The sequence below is a fragment of the Macrotis lagotis genome, chromosome 2 (genome assembly GCF_037893015.1).
Source record: "Macrotis lagotis isolate mMagLag1 chromosome 2, bilby.v1.9.chrom.fasta, whole genome shotgun sequence".
In the NCBI taxonomy this organism is placed as follows: Eukaryota; Metazoa; Chordata; class Mammalia; order Peramelemorphia; family Peramelidae; genus Macrotis; species Macrotis lagotis.
In genome coordinates this window covers 183731097-183750986 of record NC_133659.1, presented here as the reverse complement: position 1 = coordinate 183750986, position 19890 = coordinate 183731097, and the positions used below count along the sequence as shown (strand labels likewise).

General features: G+C 34.3%; 1 protein-coding gene across 6 annotated transcripts in view; it reads right to left on the bottom strand.

The window, feature by feature from the left end:
- Positions 1 to 19890, bottom strand: part of SPAG9 (sperm associated antigen 9) — a 168649-nt gene that overhangs the window by 54413 nt on the left and 94346 nt on the right. For all 6 annotated transcript variants that reach the window (XM_074223706.1, XM_074223707.1, XM_074223710.1 and 3 more), the window contains one exon: positions 10542 to 10695. In XM_074223706.1, the coding sequence (XP_074079807.1) occupies positions 10542 to 10695 (154 nt within the window). The remainder of the gene's footprint in view (positions 1 to 10541; positions 10696 to 19890) is intronic.

Here is a 19890-nt window from a genome sequence, read left to right as displayed (position 1 = left end):
TGACAAAGAACTAAAGAAAAAGAAATCAACTCAATCCAATTTCAACTAAAAAATCATTCTGAGTTAATTGATGGTCCACAGAAATGAACTTATGTGTACACACATATGACCACTGCTTTCACAAAATAAAACCACATCTAATTAATTTTACTCAAGTAATTCGCATATCACAACCCCCCCCTTTCTTTTAGTTTTTGCAAGGCAATCGGGTTAAGTGGCTTGCCCAAGGCCACACAGCTAGGTCATTATTAAAGTGTCTAAGGCCATATTTGAACTCAGGTACTCTTGACTCCAGGGCCAGTGCTCTATCCACTGTGCAACCTAGCCAAAGCCTATATCTCCCTTTTACATGAGAAATGGGCAGAAAATACATAGGAAATATTTCAAATAACCTTCACTGGTAATATTCAAAACTTTTCTAATGGCAAAAATAAAAAATAAAATTCTCATTTTTACGTCCATATTTATTATTATAGTATATTTTCGAATTATTTTTGTATTAGTCATACATTATTTTTGGTTATTTTAAATGATGCCAAAAAATCCTCAAAGTTAAAATAACTTCAAGACAATTTTTTTTAATGAGCTTCATTTGGTGATGTGAGAGTTTTTTGGAGGGTGATATATGAGAGGGTGCTATTATAAAAAATACAATTAGAAATGCCATAATACCCCCCCATTTAAGAAGTGTTAATTGAATACTTTAAATTTTTAATAATGCTGATCAAAATATATTTAATAAATAATAATCATTCATTGTAGTGCAGTAGGAATAAGATTTCAATTACTATATACAGATTCAAATGAGAAAATTCAATCTAACAGTAATCATTTCTAAACTTATTCAAATCAAGTAGAGACAAAAAACTTCTCAAGGTGATTGAGTTCTGTTGAGACATTATCTTTTCTGTATTCTAAGCACATCCACACAAGAATGCAGCACAAATTGCCCATTAACTTGACACATGCAAAAACTAACAAATCAGATTTTTCTATTAACAGTTTTGCAGCAGCAATTCAAAGTCAGCAATTTTTAAATTACATCCTCAAACAATTTGAAAACATTTCATATACTTCAGTGAATGGTAACAAAAAATTCAAGTAATGATTAAAACAAAAAGTCAAAGGTTAAGAAATAACACCTTTTCTTTACTTTAGTCATTTCTCCTACTTTGATAACTAGGAAATACTGGGAATTTCAAAGTCACAGGCATAAAAAAAAACTTACTGATGCTGCTAAAACATTAATATTAGAGAGCCCAAAAGAAGAATGGAATTTATTTTATTTTTTCCTAGATCCAAAAATTTTAAAATCTAACATTAGATAAAGGAAAAGTATACATGAAAAAGGCTTTGATCTTCATCTCGGAAGAAAGGTTAATACAAGAAAGTTACACAAGTAATTCTATTGAATTTAACACTAAGTTTTATACCTAGATTTTCAAATCTTCTTTTATCCTATTATAATTTCTTCTAAGAATCTCACAATCAGGCAATCTTAGGCAAACTGTGTATGGGTTAACAGAATGAGCTAAAGATACTATCATAGGAATACACCAAAAAAGGCCTGTAAAACACAGAATGAAAATTCTAATAAGTCAAAATTTGTGAAAAAATTACAAATTAGGCTTTGGTATCTGCCAAAATCCTTTCTAGTTTTCCCAAAAATTTTGGTAAAATTGCAACCCAAAGCTTTTATTTTGGGGTTCATCAAACACTAGATTACTCTGTGTAGGTAGATAACTATGGTCATTTACTATTGTGCTTTCTTCTGATCCACCATGTTATTTCTTAACCACTGCTGGACTGTTTTGATCAATACTGCTTTGTAATAGTTTGAAACTGGAACTACTAGGCCAACTTCCTTAACACCCCCCCATTTCATTTGTATTCTTGACATTGTTTTTCCAGATGAATTTTGTTTCTATTTTTTCTAGCTCTGTAAAATAATTCCTTGATAATTTGATTTGAATGGCATTGAATAAGAAACTTAATTTAAGCAGAGCTGTCATTTTTATTATACCAACTTGGCCTCCCCCATGGAGCATTGGGAGCATGAACTAGTATTTCTCCAGTTGTTTAGATTTGTCTTTATTTATGTGAAGTGTTTTGTAATTGTGTTCATTTAATTCTTGGGTTTGCACTGGGGCAAGTAGATTCCCAAGACATATTGGGTGCAATTATTTTAAATGAAATTTCTCTATCACTTGCTGAGTTTTGCTAGTAGTATATAGAAATGCTAACAATTTATGTAGACTCGTTTTATATTCTGCTTTAGTTTGCTTTAGTTGTTAACCATTTCAACTAATTTTAGTTGATTCTATAGAGCTTTCTAAGAATACCATAGTATGATATGTAAATATTAATAGCTGTTTCCTTATTCCTTACTTTTATTCCTTCAATTTCTTTTTCTTGTCTTTTATGATATCTAGCAATGCTAGTATACTTTATAATAATAATGGGGAAAATAGACATCTTTGCCTCACTACTGGGAAGGCTTTCTGATTCCTAATAGAGATAATGCTTGCTCTTGGTTTTAGGTAGATACTACTTATCATTTCAAGAAAAACTACATTAATGTGCTTTCTAGTGAGTTTTTTAAAAATTGGAATGGATACTATATTTTTCCAAAGGCCTTGTCTGCATTTATTGAGATAATCATGTAATTTCTATTGATTTTATTATTGATATGGCCAATTATGCTGAGTTTTTTTTTCTAATAGAAAGCTAACCCTGCATTCCTGGTATAAATCATACCGATCTTTGCTCATAGTATATGATCTCTGTGATACATTGTTGTAATCTCCTTGCTAGTGTTTTATTTGAAATTTTTGCATCAGGATTCATTAGGGAAATTGGTCTACATTTTTCCTTCTGTTTTTGCTTTTCCTGTTTTGGGTATCAAAGCCATATTTGTGTCACAAAAGGAATCTGAAAGGATACCTTTTTTACCAATTTTTTCCAAATAGTTTATATAGTATTGGGATTAACTATTCCTTAAATGGATAGTAGAAACCTGTATCAGATTGCTCACTGCCATGAGGAGGGAAAGAAGGGAGGATGGCAGAAAAATGTAGAACTCAAAAACTTGCAAAATGATGAATGTTAAAAAACTATCTTTGCATGTAATTGGAAAAAAAAATATAAAGAAATGTGTGATAGAATTCATTTGTAAATCCAACTGGTCCTGGGGATTTTTTTCTTAGGGAAGTCATTGTTGGCATACTGTTATTTAAGAAGAATTACGAGCAGGATGGTTTCAGAAAAACCTAGGAAGATGTATATGAACTCATGTAAAATGAAGTAAGCAGAACACCATACATAATGAAGACAATAATCAAGGACAATTCCAAGGGACCCATGATGAAATATGCCATCACCTCTGGATGCAGTGAATATGCCTTTTTTTAAAAGTTTCTTTATTTTGTGTTTTCTTTCACATCATGGATAATATGGAAATGTTTTGCACGACTTCACATGTATAATCAGTATCAAGTTTCTTGCCTTCTCAATAAGGGGGTGGGAGGGAGAGAATTTGAAACCCAAAATTTTTAAAAATGAATGTTAAATGTTCCCAACAAATAATTGGGAAATATTTAATGAAATAGATAATTTTTTTAAAAGAGAATATTAAAAATTATTGGACAGGGAAAAGTATTCAAAAAGGAGTAAAAAAAGTGCGCAGAAAATGTACTAAACAGGTAGGAAAAATTACAATGAGATATAAGACAGCTTAAGATCAAATGTTAAAGAATGCTGTATGTTCAAAATCAAAAAGTAATCTAAGTCAAAGACAAAAGTTAAACGTAGAGTTGTATAAGCCAGCACTAGCTTAAAGAAAATAAGATTCTTTTACCTTTTACCTAATAGATCTTCTGGGTTACTTTTTGCTATTTTTTCTCATTTCTTTTAAAGACAATTACAATATGCCAAGGATGAGGAGTTAAATCTGTTCTTTTCTCTTGAACAATGAAGCACTCAGGAGGATCAGCTTTACTTTCATTATCTTTTTTTCCTAGCTTTGTAAAATAGGTTTTTGGTAGTTTGATTGATATAACACTGAATAAGTAATTTCATTTAGGTAGAATTGTCATTTTTATTATATTACCTTGATCTAAAACCAAGAGCAACTGACTTTTTTTTCCAATTGTTTAGATGTGACTTGGAATGAAAAATATTTTGTACTAGTGTTCATACAGTTTCTGGATTGTCTTGAAAGATTTCCAAGTATTTTATGTTGTCTACAGTTACTTTAAATGAAATTTCTCTTTCTATCTCTTTTCCTTGGCCTTTGTTGTTCATATATAGAAATGTATGATTTATGTGGGTTGATTTTATATCCTGCTATTTTGCAGAATTTATTGTTTCAAATGATTTTAGCTAATTTTCTAGGATTCTCTTAGGTATAACATCATACTATTTGCAAAGAGTTAAAGCTTTTCTTCCTCACTGCCAATTCTAATTCCTTCAATTTCTTTTTCTTCTCTCATTTCTAACATTATATTGAATAGTAGAGGTAATAAAAGGCATCCTAGTTTCATCCCTGATCTTACTGGAATTGATAAGTTTTAGTTTCAGCAGATAACAGCAATAGTTAAATTGAGGACACTTTGAGAGCCCTGCTTCCCACAAGTTAACATATTTTCAGCAAGTCTAAGAAGCTCCAAGAAAAAGAGCAATCCTTCTAAACTCCTGGATGGCCTCTCTCTGTAAAACTGGTAAGATCTACACCATTATGCATATGATGGGAAGTTCCACTCCAATATAGTGGTACAATAAATAAAAATAGGGAAGTCTGGAGAAGGGATAATGTTAGTGAGGAAAATAATGGGTTCCATTTTGTTTTACACATCTTGAATTTGGGATGCCTAGGCCATATTCATTAACAGAAAGAAAAGATGCACATCTTGTATAAGGAATAGGAAGTAGGTCAGTTTGGTTAGAATGCAGAACATGGACAGGAAACAGTGTGTAAGAAATTTTAAAAGATGGGAAGGGACCAGATTATTAAATGCTTTAAATGCCAACAGGTAATTTTGTATTTGATCCTAGAAATCACATAAAGTCACTGGAGTTTACCGAATAGAGACATGATGTGGTCAGAAAGGTTATTTTAGAAAAATCATTGTGGCAGCTGTGTAAAGGATAGAGTAGAGTGAGGAGAACCTTAAGAAAGCAATAACAATTATAGGTGCCTATTTTAAACAGTCCAGAAAAAAAGATGATTGGGTGGTGGTTGTTTATTAAGAAGAGATATGGGGGCGGCTAGGTGGTGTAGTAGATAAAGCACCTGCCTGGGAGTCAGGAGTACCTGGGTTCAAATCCGGTCTCAGACACTTAATAATTACCTAGCTGTGTGGCCTTGGGCAAGCCACTTAACCCCATTTGCCTTGCAAAAAAAAAAGAAGAAGAAGAGATATGGTAGAAACAAAAATATTTGGCAAATGACTGGTTATATGAAATGGGTAAAAGTGAAGACTTGAAATGAGAATGATGTCAAGATTGTAAAACTTGAAAACTGGAAAAATATAATAAAGTTTGGGAGAAGAACAGATTTTGAGAAAAAATTGACTTCTATATTGAACATTTTCTGTTGATATGCTTATAGAGCAATCATTTCAAAATATCCAAACAATAGATGATACTACTGGAATAGTTCAGGAAAGTGATTAGGTAGGTAAAGAGAAAGGAAAAGAGAGATCATCAGCATAGAGATAATAACTGAAGTTAGGACAAAGAGAAATATAGAGAAAAAACTGAAAGAAGCTCAGGGCAGAAACTTCAGTTAGCGGCTGGGTCACTGGAGAAAGATCCTGCCAACAAAAATGAGCAATATTCAGACAGGAAGGAGGAAGAGGGGAAGGCAATGTCATGAAAACTCCAAGAGGAGAGAGGATACAGAGAAACAACTAAGTTGTGGCAAGAAGGGTTGGTTACCCCTTCATCAGAGATAGGCATCTTTTTCTTAGTTTGTGTAAAGGTATAAAATATGTTCAGTGTTCATAGAGTGAGTCTATGCATTTTTTGCCATTCACTAATTATTTGAAGATACAGCAATATGCATTCTTTACAATATCATCTGAATATAACTCTATTGCTAAATTGCAAATTTCAACTGGAAAATCAGAGAAATAAAGAGCTTTGTATTAATTGACAAGTCATCTGTGCTGCCAATATCTTTTTGTATCACAGTTTTCTTTAGCTCTCAGTTCCCTTGATTATTCTTGGTCAGCTTTGTTTTGCTTTTTTCCAGAATATTTTAGATCTCAAGCATTTCATAGAAAAACTAGGCTAAAGAAAAACACTGAAAAAAGACTTGTCTGAGACTTTCTAGTTTAAGGCAGAACACATACATGTAAAATGGGATGCCACTTCACAGCACATAATTAATTCAAAGAATCTTTGTGCAGAACATTAGAGTTGTAATGAAAGGATTTAAACTAACCCATCATTTTACACCTAAAAGAACTAAGTGCTAAGGGAATTTTGTGACCTAAGGTCAAATAACTTAATAATATTGTTTTTTTTAAATAATCAAGAAACAGGGTCTCCAAAAGAGATGTCTGTTTCAGTGGAGAAGCAGAATCAAAATTCAGAAGTTAAAAAAAGTCTATTAACTTAAAAAAAGTAAAATAATACAGTCAATAATTGAAACATTTTTTGTTACAAAGTCAGGAATTACAACCATTCCCTCTCCTTTTTTCTGCTCTGCTCAATCTAAAATGAGAGAAGACTTTTTCTACCCCTTTTCATAGCCTTTATCTGGGCAATGCAGCCATCAGTCCATACTTCAGGGCATCTGAAGCCTGCAAAGCAGATTTATGGGTAGTCGGGATCCTGTCTTGGCAATTCTTTAACAAAAGATAGTCTGATGATTCCTTTTTTATTAAGTCTATTATGGGGGAGCTAGGTGGCACAGTGGATAGAGCACAGGCCCTAGAGTCAGGAGGAACTGAGTTCAAATCCATCCTCAGACACTTAATAATTACCTAGCTGTGTGACCTTGGGCAAGTCACTTAACCCCATTGCCTTGCAAAAAACCTAAAAAAAAATATCGCTTTTTATTCATTTTGTGGGGTGCAGCTCAAAAGTGGGAGAGTGGAGGGGCGGCTGGGGGCATAGTAGATAGAGCACTGACCCTGGAGTCAGGAGTAACTGGGTTCAAATCCAACCTCAGACACTTGGTAATTAGCTAGCCATGTGGCCTTGGGCAAGCCACTGAACCCCATTGCCTTGAAAAAATCTTAAAAAAAAAAAGTGGGAGAGTTTACCAGGACTTCTGTTCCTACTTTGGGGAAGAATTATGGGACAGAGAAGGGAGAAAACATGGTCAGTATATTCAAACCTGTTGCAGCAAAACCCTCAAACAATACACAATGGATCAAGAGCAAGTTGTGACAGGGCAGGATAAGAAAAAGTGACTTGACAATGATCTTTGTTTTCTGATAATCTTCCTTTGACCTGATAATAAGCAACTGCACATCTAGACCTGAACATGAGAGGCAGAGAAGGGACAAAGACTGTGTCCATCTTTACTTTCAAAAAGCATTTCAGGAAGAATCACGCCACAATATCGCTGCCAAGAAAAAGTATTTATCGAGCACATAAGTAGTATCTGAGCTTAGCCAATAATTCTGAAAATCTCTACAAGAAAATATATCTCTACAAGAAAGTATTAATTCCTATACCGTTTCATTAAATAAACCAGAAAACCCAAATCATCCTTCAAAAGCACAACTGAAGTCTAAGAAGGCAAGTAAAATTATTACTAATACATGTTAATGTTCGTTATGTTTTAAGTAAATATGGTCAAGGTGAATTTTGCACATTTGTTTTTTAGGCTTTTCCAAGGCAATGGGGTTCAGTGGCTTGCCCAAGGCCACACAGCTAGGTAATTATTAAGTGTCTGAGGCCAGATTTGAACTCAGGTACTCCTGACTCCAGGGCTGGTGCTCTATCCACTTCACCACCTAGCCACTCCATATTTTGCACATTTTAAAGTTTATATAACACTGGAACCCTGGGTATAATTGACTTGCATACTACATGTATAAACATTTTAAGGAACAGTCAAAATGTTATAATGTAGGGGTCTGTGGATCACATTCTGTACAGTTCAAGAGCTAAGAATAAATTTTAAAATGTAAAATTTATTTTTAAAATATATTATGTGCTTTAAAAAATGCAAAAATCATTCTTAGTTCCCAACCTAACAAAAAATAAGCAGGAAGGATGAGATTTGGACTTCTGAATAGATCTGGTATAGTAGAAGGTATACTGTAAAATACATTCATATGATGAGATTTGGGATATACAGGAATTTATAAGGTCTGGGTTCAAGTCCTGCCTTGGTCACCTATTAGTTATGTGACCATGGGAAACTCTCTCAACACATTGACTATAGAAAACACTCTAAGACTATACATTGCAGAGCAGTGGCACATATGCATTGTCTAAGTAAATTTCCTCCCCCTACAAGTGCCTGATGCCAGAGGTTCATATCCATTTTTTTTGTCCTGGACGGACCCTTTTGCCAATCTAGTATAGCCTAGGAATCTCTTCTCAGAACAATGCTTTTAAATTTATAAAATAAAATTAGGATTTCTACAAAGTAAACCAATTTTACTAACATACAATAAAAAACCAGAAGATCCCAGATTAAACACCTCTGCCATATAGTGATAAAAAAAATGAGTTTGGATACTGAAGTAATACCACTCCTACACAGAAAACCACTTAAATTTAATATGTATAATATATCATATATCATATATCATATATATATATATGTATGTTGTTGCTGTTTGTCCTTTTGTTCTCGAAGACAACCCTGACATCAAGTGGGGTTTGGCCTACTGTTGACCAACCGATGAGAACCAGAATGATTTGAGGTGAGCCTTAATCATCGAATGGATGGCATTGCCTCTGTCAAAACTGAGAGCAATTAAAAGGCCCTTACATTTGACCCTAAAAAATCAAAGTCTCTCACTGCATCCAGAGTCACTTCAAGTTGAACTAAATCGTATCGAGTCACTGAACCCAGATGGCTCTGGAGAAAGTGAGGCTAATAACTTTGCAAAGTTCTTCCTCACTTAAATCCAACTCACTAGACATGTCATAATATCACATCTCTGATGTCATTGTCCTCTGAGAATGAAGAATACCCCAATATAACCTAAATAAAATAGGAAATGCCCCAATGCTAGCCATTTATGCAACACAGCTTCTTTCTCCTCTCCTCTCTTCTCTGTCCACATGGGGAATCATACCCTTACCTACAGGTGCTCTGTCCAGTGGAATGTAAATTTTGATCATCAAACCCTGACAAGCTATCTTGGGGCCTCAAATCACTATGGCTCTGATCAATGGGTCCTGACTGGCTAAGAATTGATAACTCATATGAACTTTCTCATTTATAAGAGATATTAGAAGGAGTATATATAGACAGGACATAGGAAGGAGTGAAATATAATGATTGATATATATATATAGTAAAAAGATGGAGTCAAAGGGTGATAAAGGAAAGTACTGGGAGGGAGGGAGGGAAAGGAGATGAAGAAGAAGCTAAGAAATTTCACATAAGAGTCAAGAAAAAGCTTTTTCAATGGAGTGGAAAGGGGGAAGGCAAGGGGGAATGAGTGAGGCCTTCATTCTCATCAGAAATGGCTCAGAGAGGAAATAACATACACACTTAATAGGGTGAGGAAATCTATCTTACCCTAGAGAAAAATAAGAAGAAAGGGATGGGATAAGGGGGAATGGGGGAGGGAAGGGGAGAATAGGTGATAGAAGAGAGGAAAGATTGAGGGAGAGGATACTTCAATTCAACACACTTTTGGACAGGGCCAGGATGAAAGGGGGGGGGGGAGAGAGAGAGAGAGAGAGAGAGAGAGAGAGAGAGAGAGAGAGAGAGAGAGAGAGAGAGAGAATAGAATAAATGAGAGTGAGGAGAAATAGAGTGGAGGTACAGCTTGTAACAACAACTGTGGGAAAAATATTAAAGCAACTTCTCTGGTGGACTTATGATAGAGAAAGCAACTCACCCTAGAGACAGAGCCATTGGAATCTGAACATAGACTGAAGTACATTTTTCCCCCCTCTCTCACTATTCTTGAGGCTTCTCATTGTCTTGGGGGTGTTATGTTTACTCTTATAACACATTCAATTTACATCAATGTATAGCATGTTAATAATGTAAAGACTATCAGACAGCCTTCTGTGGGAGGGGGTTGTAAAATTCAAAACCTTACAAAAAATGATAGGTACAGATTACTATTGTATATAATTGGAAAACAAATAAAATAATAAAGGTAAGGTTGGACAGCCCCTGCTCTAAAAGAAAAAATAAAGTTGCTTCAATTCATAATAATTTTTTAAAAACTATGATCCAATACTTATAACAAACCTGGTTAAGAATTAATCAATAAATGAACACTTAATTAAGTGACCACTATTTGATCGACACTGTAATTCTTAAAATAAACAAATAAAGGGGTCAAAGTAGGGGCTGCATAGAGAGAGTTAAGCAAAATAATTCTTACCTTAAGACTGGTATGAGAACGAGGTTGGCTTAATTCTTGGAATTTCCAATGTTCTGATCCTGGTGTATCAATTCCTTTCTGAGTATCAGGGGTAAGCAGTCCATCTCCTGCAGGCAGTGGGAAGATTCCTAATGATATAGGACGTTGTTCTTTTCTGTTTTGGGGGAAAAGTTAGAACTTTTAATACAATTAACTAAAAAATAATGAAATTGGTTTTGTGAGAGGAAAGTAGTCCCTGTTCATTATTTTATAATTAGATCTAAATATCTTCAATTAAATCTCATTATCGACATGGAACTATTCAAGTACATCTATGGACATAGAACCTCTAAGATGACAGAAGAATAAATACAAGTTTCCCATCAAGAAAATGAACCTTAGGAAAATGACTAGGGGCAATGATAGGTCTCAAAAAGTCTTCTCTCAAATGCTTTTAGTTTTATTGAAGAAGGCTAAGTTTTCCTTATCTCTTCTTGGTTCTTTGTTAAGTTTAACTTCAGGAGAAAAATCCTAAACCTAATTTCTCAAATTGATACTCCAGGCTGTTACACTAACCCTTTGCTACCTGGAAAATTTCAAATGTGGAACATGACTCTTCTTGGGCATTAACTCCATGCAACAGATCATTTTTCTTCTCCATCAAAAGGGACTAATTTCTTTGCTTCCTAGTCTAATAAACAATTTCTCATCATAATCATATGAATAGGTGGCAATGATCTAATTACCTATCCAGGTAACATTTACACTTAATAAGATCTTTGCTGAAGCCAATGAAGATGAATCTAATGCTGTAATTTTCAAAAATCATGTCAGGCTGATGAGAGGGTTTTCAGATAGATGGATACTACTAAATCAAGAAGTGTATATGATTTCCCTAGGGGGAAGGATAGCCCTAGTTGTACTTAAGGCTCTCTTAATTACCAATTACAAAGATAATATTAAAAGTCATATAAGGAATAATATAACAATTTCTCCTTTCAAAATAAAATGAAAATGGAATTAAATCCTACTACAAAGTAAAATATTACTGAAGTACAATATTTATTTTCTGGAATTTCTTTTTTCCTGTAAAGATAATAAATAATGAGCCTCTCAAACTAAGGTCTATAATTAATTTAGTATACTAATTATACACTAAGAGAACTACTTTAAGCTACATAACTTCTATGTGGAAATGGCATGTTCACATACATAAATGGATCAAAGACTAAAATGTGATTGGGGTCAGAACCAAATTTCAAAATCTTATAGATCAAATTAGTTACTGTCTGTGTTATAACTATTGTTACACACACACACACACACACACACACACACACACACACACACACACACTTCTTATTTTCCCCCAAATTAGAGTTGTTATTGAAATATCAGCTAGTTGAAACCTGGAAGAAAATTAACATACACAAGAAAACCAAGTTCTAATTTTTCAAAAAAGCCTAATAACTGTAAAAGTTTTAAAAAATTAACTCAAAGTTTAATCAATGCTGAATGTCTCAAAAGAAGAATGTTAAGTATGGTTTATTAACAATCGTTTCAACAATGAATCATATTTTTCTTAGAATGCCCTCTGTGTAAGCCAAAAGAAAATGAAAGCTACTTATATCATAAAGTATAATAATCACTTCACAAGAGGGAAGAGGAAAGAGAAGATTACATCAGGGGTCAAGTACCCAAATCTTTTTGCCCCAAAGAACTTAAGTTGACTCAGAAAAAAAAGGATTTTAAATAAAAATTGACAAAAGCAACCACTTTGGACAGACTAAAATTAAAGCTTGCTTGATAAAAGCTTTATTTTATAAGCTTACTTGTACATTAAAAGAAAATAAATTGCTATTAATATATGCTAATATAATCATTTGTATGCAATTAATATTAATCAATTAGCACAAAGTATATATAAATATAAATACACACACACACACAGAGACATACACACACACACACACACACACACACACAAATTCCTAAATAATCAGAAAGGACTAATAAACTGACAGCCAACAATCCAAAATAGTCATATATGTAAGGATGAGAAGATAAAAACTCCTTAATACTATCTAAGCAGTCAACTGCCCATTTTTTTTTTAGTATTTGCAGTATTTTCTCCTTTCTTACTTAGAAAAAATTAAATTAGAAAGGCAAAACATAGTTAATATAAATATACTCATCTAAGATATGATCTACAAGACTCCAATATGAATAACTGGAAAGTACTAAACAACAATAAACTGCTGGGTAAACAGTTATTTTCTCTATGCTTTGGGGGAAACTACAGATTTTAAAGTTTTTTTATGATGAACCTAGTATCTGAGATCAATTCTCAAGACCCTATTGAGGGGCGGCTAGGTGCCGCAGTGGATAAAGAACCAGCCCTGGAGTCAGGATTACCTGGGTTCAAATCTGGTCTCAGATACTTAATAATTACCTAGCTGTGTGGCCTTGGGCAAGCCATTTGCCTTGCCAAAAAAAAAACCTAAAAAAAAAGACCCTATTGACCCAATTTTATAATATTTTATATTTTTAGGAAATTATTAATGAAGTTAAGATGCTTCTAAGGGTAGCATGAAGTTGAATTTATATCACTATTCTCAGAGTCAAAAGATGTGAGCCCTAATTGTATGATATTGAGCAAATTACTTAAGCACTCTGAGCTCAGTTTCCTCACCTGTACTACAGGATAAATCATCCAAAAATATACACACATACCATAACATACATAAATAACAACTTTGCTTTGAAGACCAAATCAATGCAGAGTTGAGGCAAAAGACTATACCATATGCCAAAATACTGCCACCTTTATCAGAGTACAAAGAGTTAAAGGGAAAATTGAAGGGATTGAGAGAAATTTATACCCTTTTCTATAAAACATCAGAGATTATTGTCATTATTTTTGTCAATTTGCTTTTTGTCAATTTGTCAATTTGCTTTTTCTTTTGTTTTTTTGAAGAGGAAGAAAAATCTAATGACAACAAAATATATATAAAAGTACCTTGTAAAGTACTACAAATGATATATTATGAATGTGATTATAATTATTCTTGCAAGTAAAGAGTTATTAGGGGTGGCTAGGTGGCGCAGTGGATAGAGCACCAGCCCTGGAGTCAGGAGTACCTGAGTTCAAATCCGGACCATGAATATCAACTATACTCATAACCCTAAGGATCTGGGTCACAAACATATGCTACTTTTTACAAGGGGAATGAGGGTAATACAATATAATGCAATGTAAACCTGGAATAAAAACTTAAAACACCAGAGTGGATCACAATCGTTTTCCCTATGCTACAAGCCCAAATAAAAGATAAGTATTAAGAATTAGACGAGTTAGTAAATGAAACAGATTAACTAGACAAACTAGTAAACTAAAGGGTAATTAAGCTGCTAATGTAAAATTAGACTTCAGTAAAGCATTTGTCAAATTCTCTCATGTTATTCTTGTGGAGAAGATAGAGAATCATGATTTACATGATAGCAAAATTAGATTCAGAAATAGTTGAATGTTTTGACCCAAAGTAATCATTATCGGTTCAGGTCAACTTGGAGAAAAGTTTCAAGTATAGGACCCAAAGGATCTGCTCTTTACCATTTATCACTGACTTCAATACAGGAGTAGATGCCATGCTTATCAAATATTCAGTTGACAAGAAGTTGGGGAAGCTGCACACTTAATGTGACACTAGAACTTAAAAATATCTTAATGTGCTAACTATAGTTTTAACTAATAAGATAAAATTTAATATGAATAAATGTAAAATTATGGAATTCAGTTAAAAAATTAATCACAAATAGGGGTTGAAAGTACAATTAGACAATGGTTTATGTAAAAAAAGTAGGTGAACTGCAGACTCAAAAATGTATACATGATCATAGGTTGCACTGAGAAGTAAATCATCCAAATTAAAGTAGGAAGTAATTCCACTATACTCTGCACATTGGTAAGATATTATTCAGTTCTAGGTCTCATCTTTTTAGAAAAATGCTGACAAATTATGGCATTTCCAGAAAAGAATGACCAGGATGGCAATAAGGGAATTAGATAGACTGAATGCAGAATGTTTACCTGAGGGAAGAGTAAGAAGGAAAAGCCAATCTATCTTTAAATATTTGAGGGTTCGGTTTTTTTGTGGGGTTTTTTGGTTTCAGTCTAGAAGGCAAAAAGATAGGCTTGATATAAGGTAAATTTGCTTTTTCTTTTTTTAAGGTTTTTGCAAGGCACTGGGGTTAAAGTGGCTTGCAAACTAGGTAATTATAAAGTATTTTGAAGCTGGATTTGAACTCAGGTACTCCTGACTCCAGGGCCAGTGCTCTATTCACTGCGTCACCTAGCTGCCCCCCCCTTTTTTAAAGATTTTGAGTTTTACAATTTTCCCCCTAATCTTGCTTCCCTTCCCCCCCCCCCCAGAAGGCAGTCTATTAGCCTTTACATTGTTTCCATGGTACACACTGATCTAAGTTGAATGCGATGAGAGAGAAACCATGTCCTTTAAGGGGAAAAAAATAAAGTATAAGAGAGCAAAATTACATAATAAGATAATTTTGTTTGGGTTTTTTTAAATTGAAGGTAATACACTTTGGTCTTTGTTCAAACTCCACAATTCTTTCTCCAGATACAGATGGTATTCTCCATCACAGATATCCCAAAATTGTGTCTGACTATTGCACTAATGGAATAAGCAAGTCCATTAAGGTTGATCATCACCCCTATGTTACTGTTAGGGTGTACAATGTTTTTTTTCAGGTTCTGCTCATCTCGCTCAGCATCAGTTCATGCAAATCCTTCCAGGCTTCCTTAAATTCCCACCCTTCCTGGTTTCTAACAGAACAATAGTGTTCCATAACATACATATATAGGGGAAATCCTTTAAACAATAACAGCTTCTAAAAAATTACAAGCACTGGCTGCCTCAAGCAGCACTGAATTTCTAGAGTTAACTAAAAAACTAAATGAAACAATTAACAGATTCAAGAAAGTTATAGGATATAAAATAAACTAAAATAAAGGAGATTTCAACTGACTACTATACACAGAGGAATACAATTACAAAATAACTAAATAATTGAATAAATATTGATCGCTTATGGCTAGGCTAAGCAAATTACCATATACAGAAGCAAATACATACATACAAAACTATATACAGGGGCAGCTAGGTGGCACAGTATATAGAGCACCGGCCCTAGAGTCAGGAGTACCTGAATTCAAATCCAGCCTCAGACACTAAGTAATTGCCTAGCTGTGTGGCCTTGGGCAAGCCACTTAACCCCACTGCCTTGCAAAAAAAAAAAAAAAGATTCTGAAAACTATATACAGAAGACAATGAGACTATTGTCACTATACTGTGTTGATAAAATCAAAAAGGCAGTCTGGTGAAAACTAGATATATAAACCCACATTTCACACTACACACACACACACACACCCTTCTCCACAATCTCCAAATGTATACATGATTTAGACACAAATTCACAAATTGTAAGAATATGGAAAAAAATTACATGTCAGATGTTATAAAACAAGGGACAGAGAAGTTCACATAAAATGGATAATTTGGTCACATAAAAATTTAAAATGTTGCACAAATAAAGTAAATACTGCAATAATTAGAAGAAAAGCTGGAAATTGGGGACAAATCTTTGATGCAAATTTCTGATAAAGATCTCAGTTATTAGATACATAGGGAAAAGTAAGAACCATTCCCCCAATGAATAAAAACTCAACAAATACAAATTAGGCAGTTTTCAGAAGAAATCCAAACTATCAATAGCCTTATTTTTAAAAGGTACTTTAAATCACTAATAATTAGAAATGCAAATGAAACAATTATCAGGTACCATCCCTAATCTATCAGATTGGCAAAGTTTTTTAAAAAGAAAAGTTTTTTTCAAATTTTTAAAAAACGACAAATGCTCCAAAGCTGTGGGAAAACAGGTACATTAATGTATTACTGATAGAGCTGTGAGCTAACCAGTCTAGTCATTCTGGAAAGCATTTTGGAACTATTTCCCAGAACTACTAAAACTGTACATTTCCTTTGACTCAGTAATACTACTACTAGGGCTATATTTCAAAGAGATCAAACAAAAACAATGACCTATGAGTACAAAAATGTTTATCTCAGATCTTTTAATAATGGTACCATGAAATCATAATCTGAAGTGGTATCTATCAATAGAGGAACAAGTTATGGCACATGAATGTGATATAATACTATTGGGCTATGAAAAAATGGAGACAAGTTTCAGAAGAAACATGAAAAAACTTGTATGAACATTGTAAGTGAGTAGATATATATATATATAATATATTATATATATATATCAGAAGTGAGCTGAACTAGGTAAACAGTTAATACAATGACATTATAAAGATAAACAATTTCTAAAAACTTAAGATTGCTAATCAATACAATAGCCAGTCACAATTTCAGAGGATTCAATGTGAACCATGCTATCCACCTCCAGATAGAGGTGATCAACTCAGGGTACAAAATGAGTATAAATTTTTTTTTAAATTTCTGGAAATGGTCAATGTGGGGATTTATTTGTAATGGATTTTGGATATTTTTGCTTTTTTCAGTTTAGAGCAGGGAGAAGGAAAGGTGAGAGGGAAAGAATTTGGAGTTGAAAATAAAACTGAATTTAAAAAAATAAAGGGGGTGGAGGATGAGGAGTAATAGAAGCAGCAGCAGCAATGGGATTCCCTCTCATTGAAGATTCTGAAGCAGAAGCTGCTTAATCATTTGCCTGGGATATAATGGAAGAGTCAAAGATTCTGTGACACCTGAGTATTTCTCACTTGATTTCTTTTCTAATTCCTCCCTGTATTACAGCTAAGAGGCCTAACCAGATTAGTTGAGGTCTGTAGAGGGAATTTCAGGCTTTGTATATTATCAATGCTAAATTCAACAGAGTCCAAAGCAAGGAAACCAGACTATATGGATATCTTGAAGCAATCATACATGATCAAAAGTCAAAGAAATTGGAAATAGTTTAAGATATGTCTTCAAAGGGGTGGCTAGGTGGCACAGTAGATAAAGCACTGGCCCTGGAGTCAGGAGTACCTGGGTTCAAATCCAGTCTCAGACACTTAATAATTACCTAGCAGTGTGGCCTTGGGCAAGCCACTTAACCCCATTTGCCTTGCAAAAACCTAAAAAAAAATATGTCTTCAAAAGTATAGTGAAGGATTTGTTTTGTTTTGTTTGGCATCACAGAACAGAATTAAAAATAACAAGGTAGAACAGCTAGATGGCACAGCGGATATAACACCGGCCCTGGAGTCAGGAGTTCAAATCCAGCCTCAGACACTTAATAATTTCTTAGCTGTGTGACCTTGGGCAAGTCATTTAATCCCATTGCCTTAAACAAACAAAATTTTAAAAAAGAATAACAAGTAGAAGTTAAACAAAAATTTAAGGAAAAATCTTCCTAAACTATTACAGCGATCCAAAGATAGAATAACTTGGAAGGAAGTAGGTTGCCCTTCATTAAAAGATCTTCAAAGAAAGGTTGGATGACCAATAATGTGCCATGGAAATGACTGTGCTATTGATATTGTCTCATTATCTTATGCTCTTAAACCCATCTCCCAATTGATCCTTCTATACTTCTGTCAAGGGCATAACCATTTTTCCTATCTCTCCCAAGTTTGTATCCATGACATTTCTCCTCAAATCCTTATTCTCCTTCACTCTACATTTCCAATTAACCACCAGATCTTGCTGTTTCTATTTCAACATCCCTTCCATCTAATTCCTCATCAACTCTTGCCTGGACTACTACAATGGCTTCCCTCAAGAGTCTTTTTCAAATCTCTCCGAGATCCAGTCCATCTTTCAAAGAGCTGCCAAAGTGATTTCCTTAACTGCAGAAGTGACCCTGACACTTCCACTACTCAGTAAATTCCAAAGACCTCCCTTTCACCCCTTAGATATAAACTGTAAACTCCTCTTGGTATTTCAAAGCCCTTCACAACCTAACTGGAATTTATCTTTTTAGAGATATTATATAACTACTTCCCTTTCTTCCTTCAATAGTTCATTCAATCTGGCCTCTCCATATTTCACATATTGGCCTTCATCTCCCTCACCTCTGAGCCTCTGCCCTGGCCATCATCCCCCCAACCCTGGCATTCACTTCCTCTTTGTAGAATTTCTCTAAAGTATAAGTAAGTATAACTTTCTTGGTAAAGTTTTTTCTGATCCTCATAACATCTAGCCTCCAACTTTCTTCACTTAATTCTGTTATATTTGCTTTGTATGTGAATATACCTAATCCCTAAAAATGAAATTACAAATCCAGTTCTTTTACCTATCTCTCCTTTTCATATTTATTTATTATGTACAGATGCAGTCTCCCAGGATAGAATGTAAGAACCTTGAGAAGGAAGGTTGTTTCATTTTTTTGGTACCTTTATATCCCCAGCATTGTGCATAGTGCCTGGAACACTGAAGATTCATTCTAATAAACTATCATTTGACTGACTGAGGTTCAGGGTTGGCTTCTGAATCCTCCCTTCAGTTTTTCAGGTGCTGTTAAGTTTCTTGTTTTCCTAAACTCGTATGTAAAACTAGAGCAAAATGTTTAAAATAAAAAGATAAAGAACTTAAAATATATGTATTTCACACTGAAAAATTTAAAAGTTCCTTATCATTCTGAAACTACACTTAAATACTACTAATCTGAAGAAACTGGTGAAATTATACACCAGGGAGTCAAGAAAGTAAAGGCAAGGGGTGGCTAGGTGGTGCAGTGGATAAAGCACCAGCCCTGGAGTCAGGAGTACCTGGGTTCAAATCCGGTCTCAGACACTTAATAATTACCTAGCCGTGTGGCCTTGGGCAAGCCACCTAACCCCATTGCCTTGCAAAAACCTAAAAAATAAAATAAAGGCAAGAACTCATCTGAGCACTCTCAAACTCCCATCCAAACAAATTTAAAATAATGCCTCAATAATTTGTATTCTGTAATAAAATACAAATACTGGCATGGCAGAACCATTGTCAGGGTGAAGCAATTTTCCAGTCTAAACCAACTTAGAAGGTCAGAAGAAAAGATCTGTCTCACTGGGGTGAGAAAGCAGAATCCAGAGCTGCCTGCTTCAGTGCAGGTCTGCCCACAGCAAGCCAGCAACAGGTCTCAGGGGCCACCGAATTGGCAGCATGTCATCCAAAGTACACAAACAATAAGGGCATCAGCAATTGGTCAAAAGGAGCTTACAACGACTACTTTGCAAGCACTGCACTCTGTTGTTTTGCCTATACTCAGTTCTGGGTCACAGTCCCAGGGTGAAAAGGAGCACAAGTGCACCAGAAGGTGTAGCCGCAGGGCTACAAGGGGC